General features: G+C 39.2%; 1 protein-coding gene across 4 annotated transcripts in view; it reads right to left on the bottom strand.

The window, feature by feature from the left end:
- Cox11 (Cytochrome c oxidase copper chaperone COX11) overlaps positions 1–22,142 on the bottom strand; it is a 266,522-nt gene that overhangs the window by 105,497 nt on the left and 138,883 nt on the right. For 3 of the 4 annotated variants that reach the window (XM_090377851.1, XM_090377850.1, XM_090377848.1), the window contains one exon: positions 20,036–20,077. The exons of the other annotated variant lie outside the window; for it this stretch is intronic. In XM_090377851.1, coding sequence (XP_090233977.1) covers positions 20,036–20,077 — 42 coding nt within the window. The remainder of the gene's footprint in view (positions 1–20,035; positions 20,078–22,142) is intronic. 4 annotated transcript variants of the gene reach the window in all.

Here is a 22,142-nt window from a genome sequence, read left to right on the forward strand (position 1 = left end):
GGATACTAATGAGCCTTCCAACGCCGTATTTATAGAAATGGCTGATACAATAGAAGTGTTATCTGATAGTTGTGTTCCTAAAAACCCTGTTTTATCAGCAATAGCACACGTAGAAAGCCCTTCCTGGGACAGGGCAACAGCTACACTTTTTTTCTTGGTGTCAACTGAAAATATGGAGCCATGCTTACACCTCCACAAAATAGGATACTAATGAGCCTTCCAACGCCGTATTTATAGAAATGGCTGATACAATAGAAGTGTTATCTGATAGTTGTGTTCCTAAAAACCCTCGTGCAATATAAACAACAGGCCCTATGGGAAAAATAGGGTTAGGTGCTGACCACCCAAGATTGAACACACATTTGTAACCAAAACATTACCAAACAATAAATAACCGTAATAAATTACGTAAGTATTTTATTACGACTATTACATAATAAAATATTGCTAATGCTTTTGCTTCTATCGTAAGCAAATTTGTTCTATCCAAATAGATGACAGCCATTCCATCTCTTCCAATTCTTTGCATCTTGATCCAATAGATTTTAATTCCACTTTGAGTTGTTTCTGCTATGAAAGTTGTTTTTTTTTTCTCTGCATTCTTTCTAATTCTCGGTGTTGCCTCATTTAAGCCTGTAGCACGTGCAATATCATATGCTCAAAGCATTTCACAATTTCATATTTCCCTGGTAAGGCTTATGGCCTTACCGGGGAAACCCCGGTGGACCGGAGGCCAGTGTGATTTTGGCCATAAACGCTAGTATGAGGCCACTACAAATTTTCCCGGGTAAGAATTTTTGACCCAGTCCGCCTCTGTTTATTGATATTGCTTTTTTCTCTCTGAATCTGTAGTGTCTTCACCAGGATGCTTCCTCTTCACACCTTTTAAGAATTTTACTCATTTTTAGGGAATAAAGCACAATTACAAAATGAGGAGGCACTTGATACACATAAACAAAGCTGCACGCATGTAGCAACTGAATAAACAATGCTGTAAAGGCAGAGATTCGCTATTAACACCTCACTAGCTCATATTTCTGGGGGTTATTACCATAAAACAAAACAATTTACAGTTGTGTTTCTGCTAGTGGAATCTGTTATAAACTGGTAGTAAACTCTAATTGCATTTGCAATAATACCAATAGCTGGAATTTTGTGGGTTTTTACGTTATTATGGTGAAATGTGTTTCCCCTTCACTGATATAAAACACAAATACATTTTCAGAATCTTCTCTTCATTCCTATGTTGCATCCAGTTGGGGTGATTCTGCGTTCGACTGCCATTTCTTGTAAACACAAAGGCGAATTGTGCATAAGCGAATTCGGTTCGTTTTATATACGATATTTATACGATATTACCCTATTTATAAATCGTGTAGTATAAACACGTGTTATACGAGGAATGACTGTACCTTTGCTTTGCGAAAAACAAAATGACCGTAATCAAACAATATCTTATACATTTCACTACAAATGTTACTTTTTTTAAGGTGATGCAGTTTTTTTGTCTGCCACTGTACAATATCTACAAACTTATCAAGAGAATCAACAGTCCTTTTCCACAACGTGCTGTAAATGGATCTTAAAAGGAAATCTATCCTTAATAGCTAAAAACACCCACACCCAAGTTTAAAGGGCTGTGGCTCCCAGGAGCTGTACTCACAGGGCACGAAATTGGATTTAACTCTAGATTCCTCTGTAACTAAACAATTTCGCCCATTTAGCCAGTCAGGGAATCCCCTGAATGCCCACCCCAGACCACATGGAAGTATGGCTGCTAAACTGGCAAAACTCACAGTAAGAAAATTCAAAAGATAGTGAAAAAAAAATCAATCAAAATTCACTGAGTTAATTTCCCAATTCACTCACTGATCAAAGTCACTCCAGATTAGCCTCTGGGCATACAAAAAGGGCAGATATGTTTGTTTTTTGGCTGTCTCTGGGGTTTCCCCATTAGCATACAGAAAGGACAAAAAACCAAACTATTATATTAGGGTCACTCGGTAATTTGCTACATATACCCATGTGTACTGTGTGTGTAAATTGCATGTGTTCGCTGGTTGATTTGCCTGTTTTGTTGGATGAAAAAAACCCAGTTTCTGGGGGGAGGAACTTTACTATCTACTCCTGAGACTGACTAACTCAGCCATGGAGTGAATACAGAAAGGACAAAATATGTTTATGTATCATGGTGGTCTCCGGGGTTTCTCCCATTTGCCTCCTATATACAAAGGACAGACAAAACAGGAGAAAAGGGGTTATGCTCTTAGTTAAAAAGCACATTAAATCTATGCCTGTGCAGCCAAGTAATATGGATGGCCAGTATAATGTAGAGTCAGCCTGATACAACATAAGCACATTTGTTGTGTGTCAAACTCAGAATAATGGCCCCCCGGACTTTCGTCCATATGACACTAAAATTTGTTGTGTCTATCTCTTAACATTCAGTTGTTCAATTTTCACAACAATCTGTCAACTTTGACAAAACTTAACTAGGGGATGTGTCCTCCCTCCCTTGCCAGGAGTTACTGTCCCCACCATGAGGAGGTAGGTCGCTCCATCCAGCAAAACAACTGGCAGCCCATCAGTAAAATATATTTAACATAGGTGATTTACATTTATATTTACTTTCTTAAATGACTTTAACCTTATGGTTTATCACAGCAATCTTAACATTCTTGATATTAACAGTCAAGGGCATGCACACAAGCTGCACCCCACCGACACAACTCAATCAACAAACTCCACAACCACTGCCGAACGAGGACACCATAATCTGTTCGTTCCAAAATACCTGAAATCTCCCGCACAACCCAGCAGGCCCCTAATCACAGTAGTTGGCCCTTCTCTGAAGGATATCCACCACCCTACCATGATCAGCAGATCCTATCTAACACTGAGTGTGCAGAAGGATGCTTCCATCTCCAGAACTTTATGCATTTCGGTGCATATGCCTTTTTTGTACACTCTTTATAAGTGTGTCCTCGTCTTGCACAGTGGCGACAGAACTCATCTGCAGAACAATATCTAGCAACATAACCAAATGCCATACAACGAGAACCTGGGTCGGCGCCAGCAGGTCACACACTCGGTGCGACCACCGGTCTATACATACTCGTGCTCGAACTGAGAGGATTCTCCTGACAGCTCCAGAGACTTCTATGACAAAGTTTTAACCTCTGGCCTTATGTCTAGTCACAATGTTCACTTCAGAAATCACTTTGTCCTTAGAAAGTCCACAATCTGAAGTGTTCCATTGCCAAAGTTTCTCCTTGAAGTGCTCCCTTGAGACTTTAGAGTCTAAATCGAACACTCCCAATCCTGAATACAGGACCTGAACACTTTCAGTAATCTTCTGTGTGTCCTTACTAAAGGGAGCCTCAACAGAAGTTATTGAAAGTGTCCAGCACCCACAGTCAGGATTGGAAGTGAATAGGACTCTCTGTCAACGTCCGAAACTGGTGGTGTTTGATTTAGATTCTAAAGTCTGAAGGGAGCATTGTTGCTTGTAATATTCATCACAGTGTAATGACTGTGATGAATATAACAAGAAACAGAACAGACACATAGAGTGGGCCAGCAAATCAGGATGTCTTATAACAGGGTAGTTATATATTACCTCTATATAATACCTCTTCTGCTCCTATGCTTATCTTTGGTGACACTCTGATTTCATGGCAAGTTGATGTATCTCTTTTGGGAATTAACCTGATTTCTAATCTCTTTTGGCACAAGCACATTACAAATATTGCTTCTTCTGCATCTAAAAAACTTGGTTTTCTCTCTTTCGCTCTCGGCATTACTTTTCTTCCAAACAGCTGTTCACTCTGTACAAATCGCAAATCCGCCCTACAGTGCAATATTGTTCCCACATCTGGGGTGGTGCCCCCAAAACTTCTCTCAGGCTTCTAGATTTCATTCACAAGAGGGCAGCTAGGTTAATTAATGACTCATCCCTAACAGAGTCTCTCCACTCTGTCTCATAGATGTACTGTTTCTGCTGCATGCATTTTCTACAGATACTTCCATGGGCACTGTTCTTCTGAATTGGCTTCTATAATTCCCGCTTTCTCTTACAAAACAGTCTGAACACGTGCCACCAACATCCATTTACTGTCCAACTTCAAGCTCACAGAACTTTTCATCTTCCTCATTTATTCATTCAACTGCCCTTTTCTGGAACAGCCTTCCTTCATACGTATTTCCAGAAAATTACAGTCTACAGACGTTCATGTCTAATGTCAACAAATATCTTCTTTCGTCTTCTGAATCTCCAACCCAAGCACAGTACTAAGCACTATAGCATTAGCAGAGGCATATGATGCAAGAAAGCAAGATTATGCAGCATCAGCCAGAAAAAAAAAAAAAAAAAAAAAAAACGCTCACATTTCACCACTCTATTCATTACAAATACCTGTCCAGATCAGCTTTAAATTTATTTAGGCTATCAACTTCTACAACTTCAGGTGATTATTCTCAGCAAGAGGAAAAATCCTATCAGCATTGAGCATGCTCAAACCATTCAAGGCTTTGAGCATGCTCAAACCATTCAAGGCTTTATACCTTTATACACCTCAATCACATCACCTCGCAGGTGCCTAGTCTCCAGACACTGCAATTTCCAAAATTTAAGCCTTTCTTCGTAAGAGCAACCCTTTGTTCCATTCACTAGTCTTATTGCTCTTCTCTGTACTCGTTCCAACAGCTCTACATCCTTCTTAAAATGAGGCCTCCAGACCTGAATACAGTATTCAAGTGTGGCCCGACCATTATACAAGGGAATAATCACCTGCTTATCCTTGCTAGAAAAATTCCTGTATATCATTGACAAGACACTATGAGCTACTCTTGCAGACCATATGCACTGCTCAGAAACCTTCATATCTACCTGCACAATTACCCCCAGGTCCTTTTCATTCTCTACCACTGTCAGTGTAGTACCACAGAGTTGATACGTCAATCCGGGGTTACTGCTTCCCATATGTAGTACTTTACATTTGTCAATGTTAAACTTCATTTGCCACCTCTCAGCCCATCTGCTCAACTTTTCTAGATCCTCTTGCAGCAACATAGTGTCCTTAACAACCCTACCAACATTTGTATCGTCTGCAAACTTGGACATTAAGCTTGATATACCATGATCAATATCATTTATAAATACGAAAACAACAATGGACCCAACATTGAACCCTGAGGGACTCCACTAATAACATTAGTCCACAATGAGCAGTGTCCATTGATTACCACTCTCTGTCTTCTCCCACTCAACCAGTCCTTTATCCATAGCAGCAATTTACCTACAATGCCACACTGCTCCAATTTGTTCAGCAGTCTTCCATGTGCAACAGTATCGAAAGCCTTTCTAAGGTCCAAATATATGATATCAAAGTTATTCCCTGCATCCAGTTCCTTTGTGACCACATCATAGTATCCAATCAAGTTGGTCAGACAAGACTATTCCTTAACAAAACCATGCTGTGTCCGAGCTATAACTGAAGTCTTGTCTAGATGATCCTGCACTGCTTCTTTAACCAGTGCCTCCATTAATTTTCCTGGAACAGAAGTTAAACTAACAGGTCTATAATTACTTGTGTTGCCCTTTGATCCTCCTTTGTGAATTGGGGTCACGTTTGCACATCTCCAGTCAATGGGTACCTCCCCTGAGTCCAAGGAAACTCTCATAATTATCGCTAAGGGTTTACTTACTTCCTTTTCTGCCTCCTTTAATATAACTAGATAGATCCCGTCCACCTCGGGTGCCTTTTTTATGTTTATCTTCAACAATTTCTCCCCCACTTTCCTCTCAGTTATTACAAAATAATCTAGCTCACTGCCAGAGTTTAACTCACCTCTGGCATTACCGTCCCTGAATAACTCCTCATGGGTGAATGTAGATACGAAATACTCATTTAGCTTGTTAGCCACTTGAGCAGGATCATCAACAGTTGAACCATCAATATGCAGTGGACCATGATTCATCCCTTTCCTTCTAGAGTTTACATAGAAAAAGAACTCTTTGTTGTTTTTCTTTGCATCCTTTGCCAAGGATTTCTCATAATCTGCCTTTCCTGCCTAATCTCCTTTGTGACTTGGTTACAGACCAGCTTATATCTATCATAGGCTTCCATGTCATCCATTAATATATATGTATCCCATGCATTTTTCTTCTCTGCCATATGTTCTTCTGACATCCATTTAGGCCAATGGATGTCAGAAGAACTAATTTCATTAGTTCTTCTGACATCCATTTAGGCCTAAACCTTGAACAATATTTCTTAGTTGGTATGTAAAGCCTAGTAGCTTCCAAAATAAATTCTTTGAATGCTTCCCATTTTGAATTTGCTGTTGGTAACATCATCAGTTGGTCCCACTGTATAGAATTTAAATACTGTCTCAGACCATCGTAGTTGCCTTTACAAAAGCCCTTCCCTTTACCCCTGATGATAGTTACCTCTTTGAATACATCCCATTTCAGCACACTGTGATCACTGTCACCTAGTGGTTACTTTATCTGCAGATTCTTAATGAATGAAGAATCACTACTGATAATTAGATCAAGAGTATTACTCCCTCTAGTTGCCTCCCAAACATGCTAATATAGAAAACAATCATCCAATAAATCCATTAAAGCCTTGCTAGTGTGTGAGTGACCAATTCACAAATTCCAGTCAATATCTGAGAAATTAAAATCCCCCATTATAAGACTCTCTGATTTACTGACCCACTGTTTCCCTGTACAGTTTCTTATTTTACTCATCAGAGACTCCTACTCTCAATTTTGATCTCTTAATGTTTATGTCACACCGAACTGACTCAACACTGCACTGTCCAGCAATGTCGACTGGCTTCAGTTCCTTGGATTTTATGTGTTTCTTAACTAATAGCATAACCCCTCCTGCCTTTCTATCCTTCTTGTACATATTGTACTCCCCAAATTCTAGTTGTGCATTCCTTATATCTGTGTGACACCACGTCTCTGATATCCCAACAATATCTGCCTTTGATGCTTTGAGCAATACCTCAAATTTATTTACCAAACTCCTAACATTGGTGTACACACACGTATACATGCACCTGTTCCTATTCTTAGCTACCCTAACACAGTCTAACTTGGGTTTTCATTTTGTAGGGGTTTAGCCCTCGACAAAGTCTCCTACAAAATGGGTTCCCATGTTGGGCTTATTAGGTTATTTATCTAATATTTGATATATTTTTATGTAACTTTGCATATTTTTCATGGAGGTACGGTTGGAGAATGGTTACATCAATTATCAAACGATGAGGTACTTGCATTACGTTAACTTATATAATTTGGACATATATATATATACTTTGTTATCGTTGTCTGGGCTATCGGTCGGGCTAAAGTCATCTAGCTTGTTAACCACCTTAATTCGTTCACCTCCCTAACTAATCATCTTCTATCAACTACTATATTTAGTTTAATCTTAACTTAAATTAATTGTCACCTTACAGATATCCTTATGATATCTATCTACCATTTGTCAGGTATAACATGCAGATGACAACAGAAACTGATAGTTCGCCAATCGTAGTGGACACATTGTAAGGGTTAGCCCTCGATAAAGTCCTTTGCAATGTGTCCACACTATCCTTACTACAATTGGCTTGACATAGTTATTTAGTATTTATCCTTATATATATATGTTTCTTTTTTGCATATAACCATTATGTTTCCCTACCAGGTTATTACCATGGACCAGAGACAGCTATGACAGCTATCACAGCACTTAGTTACCACCTGCTCTTACACAAAATATTCATAGATATTAAGACTGATGTAATGTTTAATCTAGACATTGATGGCATTAATCAGCTCTTCTCTCCCATTGTCAGGTTCTGTGTTTAGGTTTTCACTGATTATCACCATTATAATTAAATATCTTACGTTTATAATTGTTAACTTTTTGCCATATCCACTATATATATAGGTTCTAATACCTCTCATGTTGTTGTTGTTGTTATGGGTTTTTTGGCACAAGGGCCTCCTGGGCCATATTGTGCCTTTTCATTATTAGCTTATGACTGAGTTATTAATATAATTGTTATCAGAGGCCATTATATACATTAATGCTTTTCAAGTATCTAAACAGTGCTACAAAATTTGTGTCCAGTATGTGTAGTAAAGTTAAAGGTTCCGGTAGATTGGATGCAGAATAAAAACTGGATTTCCGGTTACTTGAATATTTAGGGCATTCTATTAGAAAATGTTTGATTGTTAGCTAGCTGAGTCTGACTGAATGGACATTGAAGTGGGTTTTCTCTCATAAGCAAGAACAAATGAGTTGTATATGAGTGTCCAATACAGAGTCTTGCCAAAATCACTTCTCGTCTGCTTTTCCTGAAACTAGAAGTCCACAACTGAGGTTCTTTGTTCATCTGAAATAGTTTATTATTTGCTTGTGTTTGCCACAGATCAGTCCATCGAAGCCTACATGCTGTTTTAACAGTGGATTTATAATCAGTGTGTGGGACTTTCAGATGGTAGAATGATCCACTGGTAGGATGTTTAGCAGCACGATCTGCACTTTCACTACCTGGGATGTCGACATGCCCAGGGATCCAGCAGAAGGTGACCAACTGTTTGGATGTTTGATATTGGTATAATTGAGACCGTATCTGTTTCAGAATGGGATGTTGGGAAAAAGTAGTTGATTGAATGGCAGTGACGGCACTTAAGGAATCGGTGTATATAAGAGCTTTCTTGAATTGCTGCTTGGTTATATTATCTAGAGCTGGTTTAATTGCATACAATTCTGCAGTATAGATACTGCATTCTATAGGAAGACACACAGCTATTGAATAAGCAGAAGAAATTGCTGCAGCACCTACAGCTTCATTTGTATAAATATGAAATTTCTCTGCATTTTCTAAGGCATGGGCTTCATGCAGCTGCTGGAAGTTGTTGTTTGGCAGGGAGCCTTTTCTCCATTTCAGAAAGAAATTATCACAGAGAGGTGAGTATTGAGACCAGGGATGTTCAGGAGGAGCAACGTCTTCAAAGATATGCTGGAGGTTAATATTCCAGCTGAGCATCAGTTCTTGCAATCTAATACCCGCAGGGCGGTTTTCATTAGGTTTATTACGGTATAGCATTTCATACTGAGGGTCAAACAGGTATTCCCAGCAAGGACGAGATGGAATACTTTTAATTTTTGCAGCATAGCTACACAGTAGGGATTTTTGTTTGAGGTGCAATGGCGGTTCATTTGCGTCAATATACAGGCTGTGGACTGGAGACGTTCTGAAAGCTCCTGTGGCTATCCTTAGGGCACTATGTTGAACAGTATTCAGACGTAACACGGCATTGTTTCTGGCAGAGTCATAGACAGGTGACCCGTAGTCTAAGCGGGACCGGATAAAAGTTTTATAAAGATGTGTGAGGGAGTATCTATCAGCACCCCAGGAGTTAGATGACACAGCTCTTAAGATGTTTATTTTCTTTAGACAGGCATTCTAAGGTAGGCTATGTGATTGGAAAAATTAAGTTTACTGTCTAGATATAAACCCAATAAATGAAAATTTTTGGTAAGAGGAATCAGACTGTTCTTTAAATATATTTCAGGATCTGGATGTAATTTTCGTATTTTACAGAAATGAATTGCAGTCGAATTATTTTCTGCTAATGAATAGCTATTCCGTTGCGCCCACAATTCTATTCTGGCTATGGACAGTTGAAGTTGCCTTTCAATGGAAATCATGGTTTGTGATTGACAAGAGATAATGAGGTCATCGGCAAACATGTACGATTCAACTGTTTTTGGTATATCTTCTGTCATATTTGTAATTCTTATTGTGAATAGTGTTGCACTCAGGATGGAACCATGCAGTACACCCTCCTCTTGTTCAAATGATTTGGATATACTGTTTCTATATCTGACCTGAAGTGTTCTGCAGTGTAAGAAGTTTTGTATAAATTGGGGTAACTGCCCCCTCACACCAAAGGAACGAAGATCCTGAAAGATACGGCGCCTCCGTAGCCAGGTGGGAAGGAGCAACAATGCGTAGCACACGCTTCTTGATTAGACCGGGGTTCGAGCCCTTCACCACCGAATACGGAGGGTGCGGAAAGGTCAGGGAATGACAACCGCATATCCCGGAGCAATATGGCCTTAGTTGCTAATGCTCCTAAAAACCAAATAACAAAATAACATAACCTGAAAGATACCATATCGCCAAGTGGTATCAAAGGCTTTCTCAATATCGAGATTGACCATAACCAGATGTTGTCTCCTGATGAGAGCATTGCGGATGTTTGCTCCTGCTTTAATCATCACATCTAAGGTTGAGTGGTTTTTCTGAAAACCATACTGATTTTGGTTTAACAAATTGTTTGTTTCAAGAAGCCACGTTAGCTGCCTGTGCACAATTTTTTCTAAGACTTTGCCTAAACAGCTAGTCAGCGATATCGGCCTGTAATTATTCGGTATGGTATGATCCTTACCTGGCTTCAGAAAGGCCAGTACAATTGAGTGATGCCATGAGTGCGGATAAGTATTTTCTAAATATATTCAATTGTAGAATTTCTGTAGGGAACTTATTGCTTTATTATTTAACTTTTTTAACATTATATAGCATACTCCATCCGGGCCGGCAGCAGTACTTGATGTTTTGTTTAGAGACTCAAAAAGTTCCTTTAACGTGAATGGCTGATTGTACGGTTGAGATGCCTTAGTATAAAAATTTATTTTATGTTGTTCTGCAGATGCCTTAATTTTTTGGAAGGTTTGGCTGTATGTGGACAATGCTGATATACTGGCGAAAGACTCAGCTAATGCGTTTGCTATTTCTGTTGGAGCGGACAATTCCTGTCCTTTCCAGTTGAGGATTGAGGCTGGAGATTGCACAAATTTACCGTTAAGTGCTTGAATTTTCTTCCAGATGAGTCTGCTGTCCGTGTCCTTGTTTATGGTGGAAGCAAAACTTATCCAGGCATCTTTCTTTGCTTTTCTTCTTATTTGGCCTTGAGTCTTTTAAAATTAATAAAATTAGCAGTTGTAGGGAATTTTCTAAACAGATTTCAAGCTCGATTTTTTGTCTGTTTAGCATGTGTGCATTTCTGAATCCACCAATAACGACTCTGTTTGCGTTTTCCAGGTAAAGATTTAGGTATTGCAGAATTTGCAGCTTGTAATATTTGATTCGTTATATGATCGGTGAACTATCTATGGGCCGAGACTGGACTATCTCATCATCAAACTGGATTAGGGAGGAATATTTATGCCAGTTTGCCTTACGGAATTTCCAAGTGGATCGCTGCAATGGAGACAAGGTTACTTGTGTTTGAATATTGCGAAGAATCGGTAGGTGATCACTGTTTAACGGGTTATCGAGAACTGACCACCCCATATTGGCATAAATGGAGGGAGAGCAGATTGAAAGGTCTATTGCAGTCATGGATCCTGCAGAAAAATTGACATAGGTGGGTTCACCAGTGTTTAACAGGGTAAGGTTATGAGCATCAAGCAGCGATTCTATTATTTTACCCCTTTTGTCAATTTTTGGAGATCCTCATAGAAGATGATGAGCATTAAAGTCACCCAGTAAGCAGAAAGGAGAAGGCAGCTGATCTACTAGCTTTTCTAAATCATCTGAGGAGAAAGCGAAATTAGGAGGGATATATATATAAGCTATTGTAATGGTGATACCAATTTCAATGCACACTGCCACTACTCCGAAAGGAGTCTGAAGGGAAACATGTTTGGATCGAATGTTATTTCTGACAAAAATAGCCACCCCTCCATGAGCTGGCGTGTCAATACTCCTATCTCATCTAAAGATGGTATAATTTTTGACGGAAGGACACACTCGTGAATTTAGAAGAGTTTCCTGTAAGGCTATGCCAGCTGGTTCATACCGATCGATTAGATCCTGCAAATCGTCTTTTGCATTCCGAAATCCTCTGCAATTCCACTGAAGGATTTTTTCCGTTATGTGGTTTTTTGTGTTGTTTTCGACTCTGACTGTTTTTTAGTTGCAGCCTGCTTGTATCGATCAATTTTTGCTTTGTCTTTCCTAGGAAAGACAGGTCAGGTCACATGTAATTCTAAAAAAGTATCTTCTGTATGTTCGTCAATGTCCATTCCGGTGGTGGATGTTTGCAGTTTCGTGGTTTCTATTACTTTTGGTTTTATTGCTGAGGAAACATCCGTTGGTATGGTGATTGAGGTATTACTGGATTGCCCACTTGTTTTTTGTGTAGGACACTATTTTGAAATAGAAAGCAATGAATGCCCAGTTCGCAATTGATACATTCGGAGGAATCGATACTTCAGTTTGGATCCCTACAGACTGTGAAGGTTGAGCTGCTGTGGCATATGTTTGCTTTGTCTCTGTTTTGATTATCTGTCTTCTTGCCTCTGATTATGTCACTTTGTTCTCTACTTTATATTTTTGAATTTTTTTTCCTTGCTTCCATAATTCACATGTTTTTGAGAAAGCTGGGTGGTTACCCTTACAATTTGGGCAATGCGGAGTTGGTAGTGGCACAATCAGATTGGTTATGATCTTTTGACCCGCAGTTGAGACATACTGCCTCACCTCGACATGCAGTCTGAGAGTGTCCATATTTTTGGAATGGCATATGAATGGCATTTGTAGCACCTGATGGGATTCAGAATGTATGGACGAACACGGCAATGCAGGTAGCCTGCTTTCACAGATGTTGTTAAGTTAGGAGTGCTAAAGGTAAGAATTATGCTTCTTGTTGGAACGAGTGTACTGTCTTTTCGGGTCATGATTCTCCTTGCTTGGATGACTTTTTTATTGTGTAATTCTTGGACAATTTCCTCCACTGATACAAGTAATAAGTCCCATTCTGTTATTACTCCCTTAGAGGAGTTTAAAGTGGCATGGGGAGTAACTTTTATTTGGTGTCCTCCAAATGTTGTGAGCTTTAATAGCTTCACAGAATGTTGAGGTTCAGTAGTTTCTATTAGAAGATCACCTGATTGAAGTCACCTTACTGATTTAGGTGAACCAGCAGCAGACTCAATGCATTTCTGCACTAGAAAAGGTGATAATTTGCTCAGAGGATGATCTGATAGAGTGCAAGATGAGAAAGGCTGGTATCTCCTCTTTAGGTGTTGTTTTCAACCTCTTTGGTTGACAATAGTCATTTTCATTGTCATTTGCTAGTCTTGAGCTCGATGGTTCTAAAGGTGGAAATGAACTGTTTTCCATCTTTGTTCCTTTCAGCCCTGGGAGAGTGGATTTCTTCTCCCAGGTTACTAGCCCTGCCACAGGGAGGCAGGAGCAGTGCTGCTATAGTTACCAAGCGGTATAAGGGTTAATATGTTAGTTTAAAGAGAAAAAAAAAGAAAGGTGGATTTCCTTTCTTAAAACTTGCCTACAATTCGTAAGACTAAGTTATTAATTAAAGAGAATGTAAAAAACGTTTTAAACTAAAGAAGAACTGTGGCTCTGAGTAAACGCTCTATGAAGCACTCTGAAAATCACTTGATCACTATAACGCTTGGCACCTGGGGCCAACCTCTCATGTTTGGGGCTTTCATAAAGAAAAAAGTTTATCTTCCCCGACTGGAAGCTAAAATCCCCCATGGATATGGAGTCTAACGTGTGTTGGTCACTCACACAGTAGCCTAAAAGTTTGTGGATTTATTTGATGACTTTGCTATGGTCATCCAATAAATCCACAAACCACCATGCTCAAACTTAGTGGATGGCAGTGATCACAGCATACTGATATGGATTTTGCATAAAGATGAAACAGCTATCATGGGACACGTGGGTGTTAAGGGCTTTTGTAAAGGTTACTACAGTGATCCCAGACTGCTTTTAAGTTCTGTGCAGTGATGGAACTATCAACAGCAAATTCTAAATGGGAAGCATTTGGGAATGAAATTGTAGAAGTTATATACCAATTAAGAGATACTCTTAAAAGGCTTAGACCTAAATGGATATCAGATATACTGATGAGATGTGTGGCAGAGAAGAATGCATGGGATGCATATAAATTATCAGGTAATAAAGACACGTACAGTAGATATACACCAGTCTACACTAAGTTCACAAAGGCAGTCAAGGCAAACTAAGGCAATCCATGAAAAGTCTGGCAAAGAATGCAAAGAAAAGCAGCTTCTTTACTTATGTAAGCGCCAGGTGGGCAGGAGCAGCAGTGCGTAGCATACGCTTCTTGATTAGACCGGGGTTCGAGCCTGTGACCACCAAATACGGAGGATGTGGAAAGGTCAGGGAATGACCACCGCATATCCCCGGAGCAGTATGGCCTTAGTTGCTAATGCTCCTAAAAACCAAATAAACAAACAAACAAACAACAACTTATGTAAGCACTAGAAGGAAGAGGATGAATCACACTGATCCACTAGATTTCAAGGCTCTGGCTTGATAGTGTACTGTCCTCGATACAGCGAAACACACACGGAGTTGGGAGAAATCCCAGGTGCCGTTTGACACGAACATACTTTATACCTTGATCCACTAGATATGAATGATTAGTTAGATTAGTTAGTTAAGGGGATGAATCAAATTGGTCCACTTCATGTATCGGTGGTTCGACTGTTGATGAACCTGCTCAGGTTTATGACAAACTAAATAGAAATTTTCCATTTACATTTGCACACAAGATATTTTTCAGGAAGGGGACGACAGAAGTGTATCAGATTCTAACAGGGTCCTGAATGATTTTATGATAATATGAAGATTTGTGAATGATTTGTGATAATATGAAGTGGAAGAGAAATTGTTGAAACTACATTAGAAAACACACCTGGGATGGATAGGATGTATCCAATTTTATTAAGCGAGGTAGCAGCATATTAACACAATAATGAGACTATTGTCCATACTCTCTGGACTGTAAATGTGAAAATGCATCCCCAGTATACAAAGGGTGACACAAGTAATTATAGTCCTCTTAGCTTGACTTCTCTTCCAGGTAAAATAATGGAGTCACTGGTTAAAGAAGTAATGCAGGACCATCCAGACAATGCATTCATATCATGGACTTAAGGGATGGTTTTGCCTGACCAATCTGATTGGACACTATCACATCACAAAGGAACTGGATGTAAAAAATAATTTTGACATCATATACTTAGAACTCAGAAAAGCTTTTGATACTGTTGCACATAAAAGACTGATGTACAGAGATGTTATAAAGGGGGCACTGCTCTTCTTGGACAACTGTTATTAGTGGAGCTTCTCAGGATTCAGTGTTGGGCCTGTTGTTGGTTTCACTATTTATTAATGATATTAATGAGGGCATATTGTGTTTAATGTCTAAGTTTGCAGATTAGCATTAGCAGAGGCATATGATGCAAGAAAGCAAGCTTATTCAGCATCAGCCAAAAAAAAAAAAAAAAAAAACCCTCTCCCACTTCACCCCTCCGTTCGCTCGAAATACCTGTCCAGTTGAGCTTTAAATTTGTTTAGGCTATCAACTTCAACAACAAGTGATGGAAGTCGGTTCCACCAACCAACCACCCGCTGGCCAAAGGCAAATTTCCGCACATCTATCCGACATCCGTCCTTCCTCAATTTGAATTTATGCCCTCTGAGGTGATTATTCTGAGAAAGATGAAGAATTCCATTGGCATTGAGCATGCTCAAACCATTCAAAGCCTTATACACCTCTATCAGATCACCTCGCCGGTGCCTAGTCTCCAGACTCTGTAATTTGCAAAACTTAAGCCTTTCTTCGTAAGAGCAACCCTTTGTTCCATTTACTAATCTTGTTGCCCTTCTCTGTACCCGTTCCAGCAGCTCTACATCCTTCTTGAAATGAGGTCTCCAGACCTGTATACAGTACTCAAGATGTGGCCTAACCATTGCCTTATACAAGGGAATAATCACCTCCTTATCCCTGCTAGAAAAATTCCTGTATATCATTGACAAGACACCATGAGCTACTCTTGCAGCTCGTCTGCACTGCTCAGAGAACTTCATATCTGCCTGCACAATTACCCCCAGGTCCTTTTCATTCTCCACCACTGTCAGTGTAGTACCGCAGAGTTGATACATTGCTCTGGGATTACTGTTACCCATATGTAGTACTTTACATTTGTCAATGTTAAACTTCATTTGCCACCTCTCAGCCCATCTGTTCAACCTTTCCAGATCCTGTTGCAGCAGCATAGCGTCAGTAGTGTCCTTAACGACCCTGCCAACCTTTGTATCATCTGCAAACTTAGACATTAAACTTGATATCCCATCATCAATATCATTCATAAACACCGAAAACAACAATGGACCCAACACTGAACCTTGAGGAACTCCACTAATAACATTAGTCCACGTTGAGCAGTGTCCATTGATTACCACTCTCTGTCTTCTGCCACTCAACCATCCCCTTATCCATAGCAGCAATTTGCCTGCAATGCCACACTGCTCCAATTTGTGCAGCAGTCTTCCATGTGCAACAGTATCAAAAGCCTTTCTAAGATCCAAATATATAATATCAAAGTTATTCCCTGCATCCAGTTCTTTTGTGACTACATCATAGTATCCAATCAAATTGGTCAGGCAAGACCTGCCCTTAACAAAACCATGCTGCATCTGAGCTATAACTGAATTCTTGTCTAGATGATCCTGCAGTGCTTCTTTAACCAGTGCCTCCATTAATTTACCTGGAACAGAAGTTAAACTAACAGGTCTATAATTACTTGTGTCAGCCTTTGATCCTCCTTTGTGAATTGGGGTTACATTTGCACATCTCCAGTCTATGGGTACCTCCCCTGAGTCCAAAGAAGCTCTCATAATTATGGCTAGGGGTTTGCATACTTCCTTTGCTGCCTCCTTTAATATAACTGGATAGATCCCATCCATCCCAGGTGCCTTTTTTATGTTTATCCTCAACAATCTCTCCTCCACTTTCCTCTCAGTTATTACAAAATCATCCAGCTCACTGCCAATGTTTACTTTACCTACATCATTCTCCTTCCTGAATAACTCCTCATGCGTGAATGTAGATGCAAAATACTCGTTTAGATTGTTAGCCACCTGAGCAGGATCCTCAACTGTTGAACCATCAATATCCAGTGGACCAATCTGATTCATCCCTTTCCTTCTCGAGTTCAAGTATGTAAAGAACTCCTTTCTGTTTTTCTTTGCATCCTTTGCCAAGGATTTTTCGTAGTCTGCCTTTGCCTGCCTAATCTCCTTTGTGACTTGGTTACAGACCAACTTATATCTATCATAGGCTTCCATGTCACCCATTAATTTGTATGTATCCCATGCATTTTTCTTCTCTGCCACATGTCTCATTAGTTCATCTGACAACCATTTAGGCCTAAACCTTGAGCAATATTTCTTAGTTGGTATGTAAAGCCTGGTAGCCACCAAGATTAGTTCCTTGAATGCTTCCCATTTTGAGTTTGCTGTTGGTAACATCATCAGTTGGTCCCACTGTATAGAATTTAAATACTGTCTCAGACCATCGTAGTCACCTTTACGGAAGCAATAACCCTTCCCTTTACCCCTAATGGTAGTTACCTCCTTGAGTAAATCCCACTTCAACACACTGTGATCACTGCCACCTAGTGGTTCATTTATCTGCAGGTTCTTAATGCATGAAGAATCACTACTGATAATCAGATCAAGAGTATTGCTCCCTCTTGTTGCCTCACGAACATGCTGATGTAGAAAACAATCATCCAATAAATCCACAAAAGCCGTGCGAGTGACCAACCCACAAATTCCAGTCAATATCTGGGAAATTAAAATCCCCCATTATAAGACTCTCTGATTTACTGGCCCACTCTATTTCCCTGTACAATATATTATTATACTCATCAGAGTCATTAGGCCTATAGCACACTCCTACTCTCAATTTTGATTTCCCTATGCTTATGTCACACCAAACTGACTCGACACTGCCCTGTCCATCGATGTCAACTGGCTTCACTTCCTTTGACTTTATGTTTTTCTTAATTAATAGCATAACCCCTCCTAATTAATAGCATAACCCCTAATAGCATAAAGATGATACAAAGGTTGGCAGGGTGGTTAATGATAATAATCGGCGTATGCTCCTGCAAAAAGATCTAGATAAATAGACAGATGAGCTGAGAAATGCAACTGAAGTTAACCTTGACAAATGCTAAATACTTCATAAGGGTAACAGTAATCCCAGATTAATGTACCAACTGTGTGGTATCACAGTCAGGGAAGTGGAGAATGAAAAACATCCAGGGTTAATTATGCAGTCATATAAAATGTTTTCTGAGCAGTGCACACAAGCTGTCAAGACTTTCCATGTTATACAGGAATTTTTACAGTAGAGATAAAGATGTGGTTATCTCATTGTATAAGGCAATGTTTAATCCCCATCTTGAGTACTGCATACAGGTCTGGAAGTTTTATTTGCAGTAGGATGTGGATCTGTTGGTGTGATACTGAGAAATTAGTGAGAGGAACAAAAGTGCTTTTACTGAGAAAGACTTCAGCTCTACAAACTGTAGTGTCTGGAAACTAGACACCTGCAAGGAGATCTGACCGAGGTGTTTAAGACTCTTAATGGATTGAATGAGCTCAATGCTAATGGAATACTTCCTCTTGCCCAGAGTATACACATTAGGGGGATATAAATTCAAATTGAGGAAAGATGGGTGCAGGATAGATGTGTAAAAATTGTTTTCAGCCAGAAGGGAGCCAACTGTTGACCGCAACAGTTGGCTCCCTTCTGGTGTGTAGTTTTAAGAAATTCAAGGAACTTCATAAACTTTTAGAGAAGATGAACAGGTGACATGCAATTGCCCTCCTTTGCTATGTAAAAGTAAAGTAAAGTGCAGCCATTATCAACCCACTGCAGAATGGAAGCCTCCTCAACAATTCATGCTGAGGGAAATGGACCATAATCTGCCATGCTGGTCCAGTGCGGGTTGGCAGATCGGCCATATTCAGCAGTCAGGGGCTTGAACCCTGGTCTACTCAAAGAGCATGTGCTACTGCATTCCGGCTCCTGACCACTCGGCTACGGAGGCCCTCTGCTGTGTAAAATGGCTTTACTGCATCATTTGCCAGTATTAATACTAATACTAAAATATATTATACATGTTGCTTCCTCTACAGAAAAAAAAACTTGTGGTTATCTCTGGCTCTCTGTACAACTCTCAAATCATGGAATAACATGTCTACATATTTGCATTACAGATGTGGTGTCTCCGAAATCTCTAACTTTCAGGCTTTATTCACAATAAGGCAATCAGATTAATTATTAATCTATCCTTTACAAACTCACTCCAGTACTCACTGTATCACATCTGTAATTCCATCTCTTTCCTCAATACAGTTGTGATGTGTGTCAGCCAGTTAATATCCATTTGCAACTAACTGCATACTCCACTGAATTTTACTCAATGCTTAATCTTTGATGAGCATGCTTACTGCCATAAGTTATCTTAATTTACTTTGTACAGTTGTTTTTATAAGTTCATGGTGTTTATTAGATTATCATTCCAGGTTTGCTATGCACAATGATTACTTAGCATCCACCTGCAATTATTAAGAAAGCAACTCTATATACGATGTATAGTTTATATATAAAGTGAATGAATAAATTAAAACATAATTATCTGTACTGTAGGTAAAATAGAACATTTAACTAACTTATTATTGTAATATATTGTAAATAAATAGCAATTTCTTTAAATAAATTCACACAATAGACAATTTATTGATTATTACTATAACTATTATTCATATACAAAAAAAATACAAAATACAATATATTCATATATAAAACATATATGGTGTACATGTTATTCTTAAATTGCAACCTTCATTCATGTGATCAGTATACATGTGTATGCAATAAAAATTTCTTGCATTGTATATTGATTAACTGATGACTTAATAGCTAATGGACCTTTATGCTTGCCATACTGAAGCACCAGGAAAATAATACTGTCACAGTCTCAAAAAAAGACAAGAGCACAAATGGTAAACAAATGAATGGCAAGGTCCTAATGTATAACAAATTTATAAAAGAGAAAGATTACACTAGAAAATTAATAATAAAAAAAAAAATTCTCACCTCTTCATTGGGATTTAGTCTCTGTTCTTCAAAGCAAAAACACTAAAAATACATAAGAAGGAATCACTTAAATTTTATTTAAAATTCACTTAAAAATCTACTTCCCTCCCCCCCAGCCAGTGCAACAAAAGCCTGTAGCTTCTTTGCACTATATGGCTGTTACTATTTCTAATACTACTATTACTAAATGGATGTTGACTAGCTGAAACACATGTTCAGACTGGTTTGGAAGAGTGGTGGAATTACAAATTCAGATTCAGAATAACAGATCTAATACCAATATCTGTAGGAAAGGCATGCAGCAGAAAGAGAATATCAGTGTGACTGAGGGCAGAGAGTTTTATGGGGGGGGGGCAAAACAGGGCAGTCAGGTATTGAAAACAACATACCTGACTGCCCTGTTTTGGACAGTCTAGGAGCTTGAGAGAAGTTTTGGGAGACTGCACCCAGATGTATGAATAATATTCCAATGTAGGACGAAACTGAGATGAATCCAAATGTGAACTCCATGAATCTAATCTTCTATTGCTTCCCACAGTTTCGTCATCTTCCTTGTTCTTGTTCCACCTCCCAATGTGAGAATATCTCTCTCATTCATTCTGTTCCCTTTTTTAAGGGCTTTAACACACTCAATGCTTCATTATGCAAATATGCAGAATTGGGATTTTAATCGACATGTAAGAAAAGCCACCCTACTTTTAAAACTTTCTTCCAATTTGACAGGAAAAAAAAAAAAAAGTTCTGGTCAAAATCCATACAAGGCATTTTGACTTACTGGCCCACTCCATTTCTCTGCACAGTTGTTAGTTGTACTCATCAGAGTCACTGGGCCTATAACACTCTCCCACTCTCACTTCTGCTTTCTCAATGCTTATGTCATACTAAATTGACTCAACACTGCACTGGCCACCCATGTCAACTGGATGCACTGCCTTAGATTTTATGTGCTTCTTAACTAAGAGCATAATATCCCTCCTATGCTGCCTGTTCCTTCTGTACGAGATTCCACTAGATGGTAACGAGGTGAACAGTTGTGTGCCGCCAAGCTGCGCTTGATGTAGACGGCGGAATATCTCCACCAGGGGAGAACAAAGAAAACTTCACCGTATACAGCAGCAGAAGACGATTGCGGTGAGTATTAGTGATCATGGTAGGTGCCTTTCTTGCATGATTTCTACTTATTTATTTTATAGAAATGGAATGTGTTATTTCCTGAAATGCAAGAAAATAAAATTACATTACTGAGATTCAATTTAACAATATTTCTGAGGTTTTTTGCTGGATCTGACCACTCCAACTTTCTGAACACTAACAATGGTGATCGTTGTTGTTATTGTTAAGGGGTTATCTGCTTTTTGAAGGGATTCTCTCCCCATGCTCATATCTGGCTGAACTTCAAAGGTGAGTATGAGATTACTAAAACTACATTTAATTTATGTAAGACTGTTAAGTGTGACAAAACATTAGTAATTTTTTAATCAAATATCCATTCGACTTTACCGCTCGATTAACCCCGTTTGCAGAACTAAGCTTACACTCATACTGATCCTACAGTAAAGGGCGCCTCCGTAGCCAGGTGGGAAGGAGCAGCAGTTTGTAGCACACGCTTCTTGATTAGACCGGGGTTCGAGCCCATCACCACCAAATACGGAGGATGTGGAAAGGTCAGGGAATGACCACCGCATATCCCGGAGAAATATGGCCTTAGTTGCTAATGCTCCAAATAACAAACACAACAAACAACAACCTACAGTAATGAGTTACTTCATTTATGATTTATTTCTGGATTCCTTGGACCCTGAGAGTTCAGAAGCTAAGCTTAAGTTGAACCAACTTTTCGTCTATCAAATACTTATGATTAGTATTTGATAGATGCTAAGATTAGAAGCTAAGCTTAAGTTGAACCAACTTTTCATCTATCAAATACTTATGATTAATCATAAGTATTTGATAGACGAAAATAGCAGGAAATTCCACAAAGAAATGAGCAGAGATTCAGACACCTGGTAGTCGTAATCTGCAACCTAAAAGCACCATTTTCATAAACAATAAAGTAAATGAGAAAATCAGCTCAGAGGATGAAGAAAACCTTCCAGCTTCTGCTTCG

The sequence above is a fragment of the Mastigoproctus giganteus genome, chromosome 7 (assembly GCF_048544385.1).
Source record: "Mastigoproctus giganteus isolate SK-2022 chromosome 7, ASM4854438v1, whole genome shotgun sequence".
NCBI classification, from domain to species: Eukaryota; Metazoa; Arthropoda; class Arachnida; order Uropygi; family Thelyphonidae; genus Mastigoproctus; species Mastigoproctus giganteus.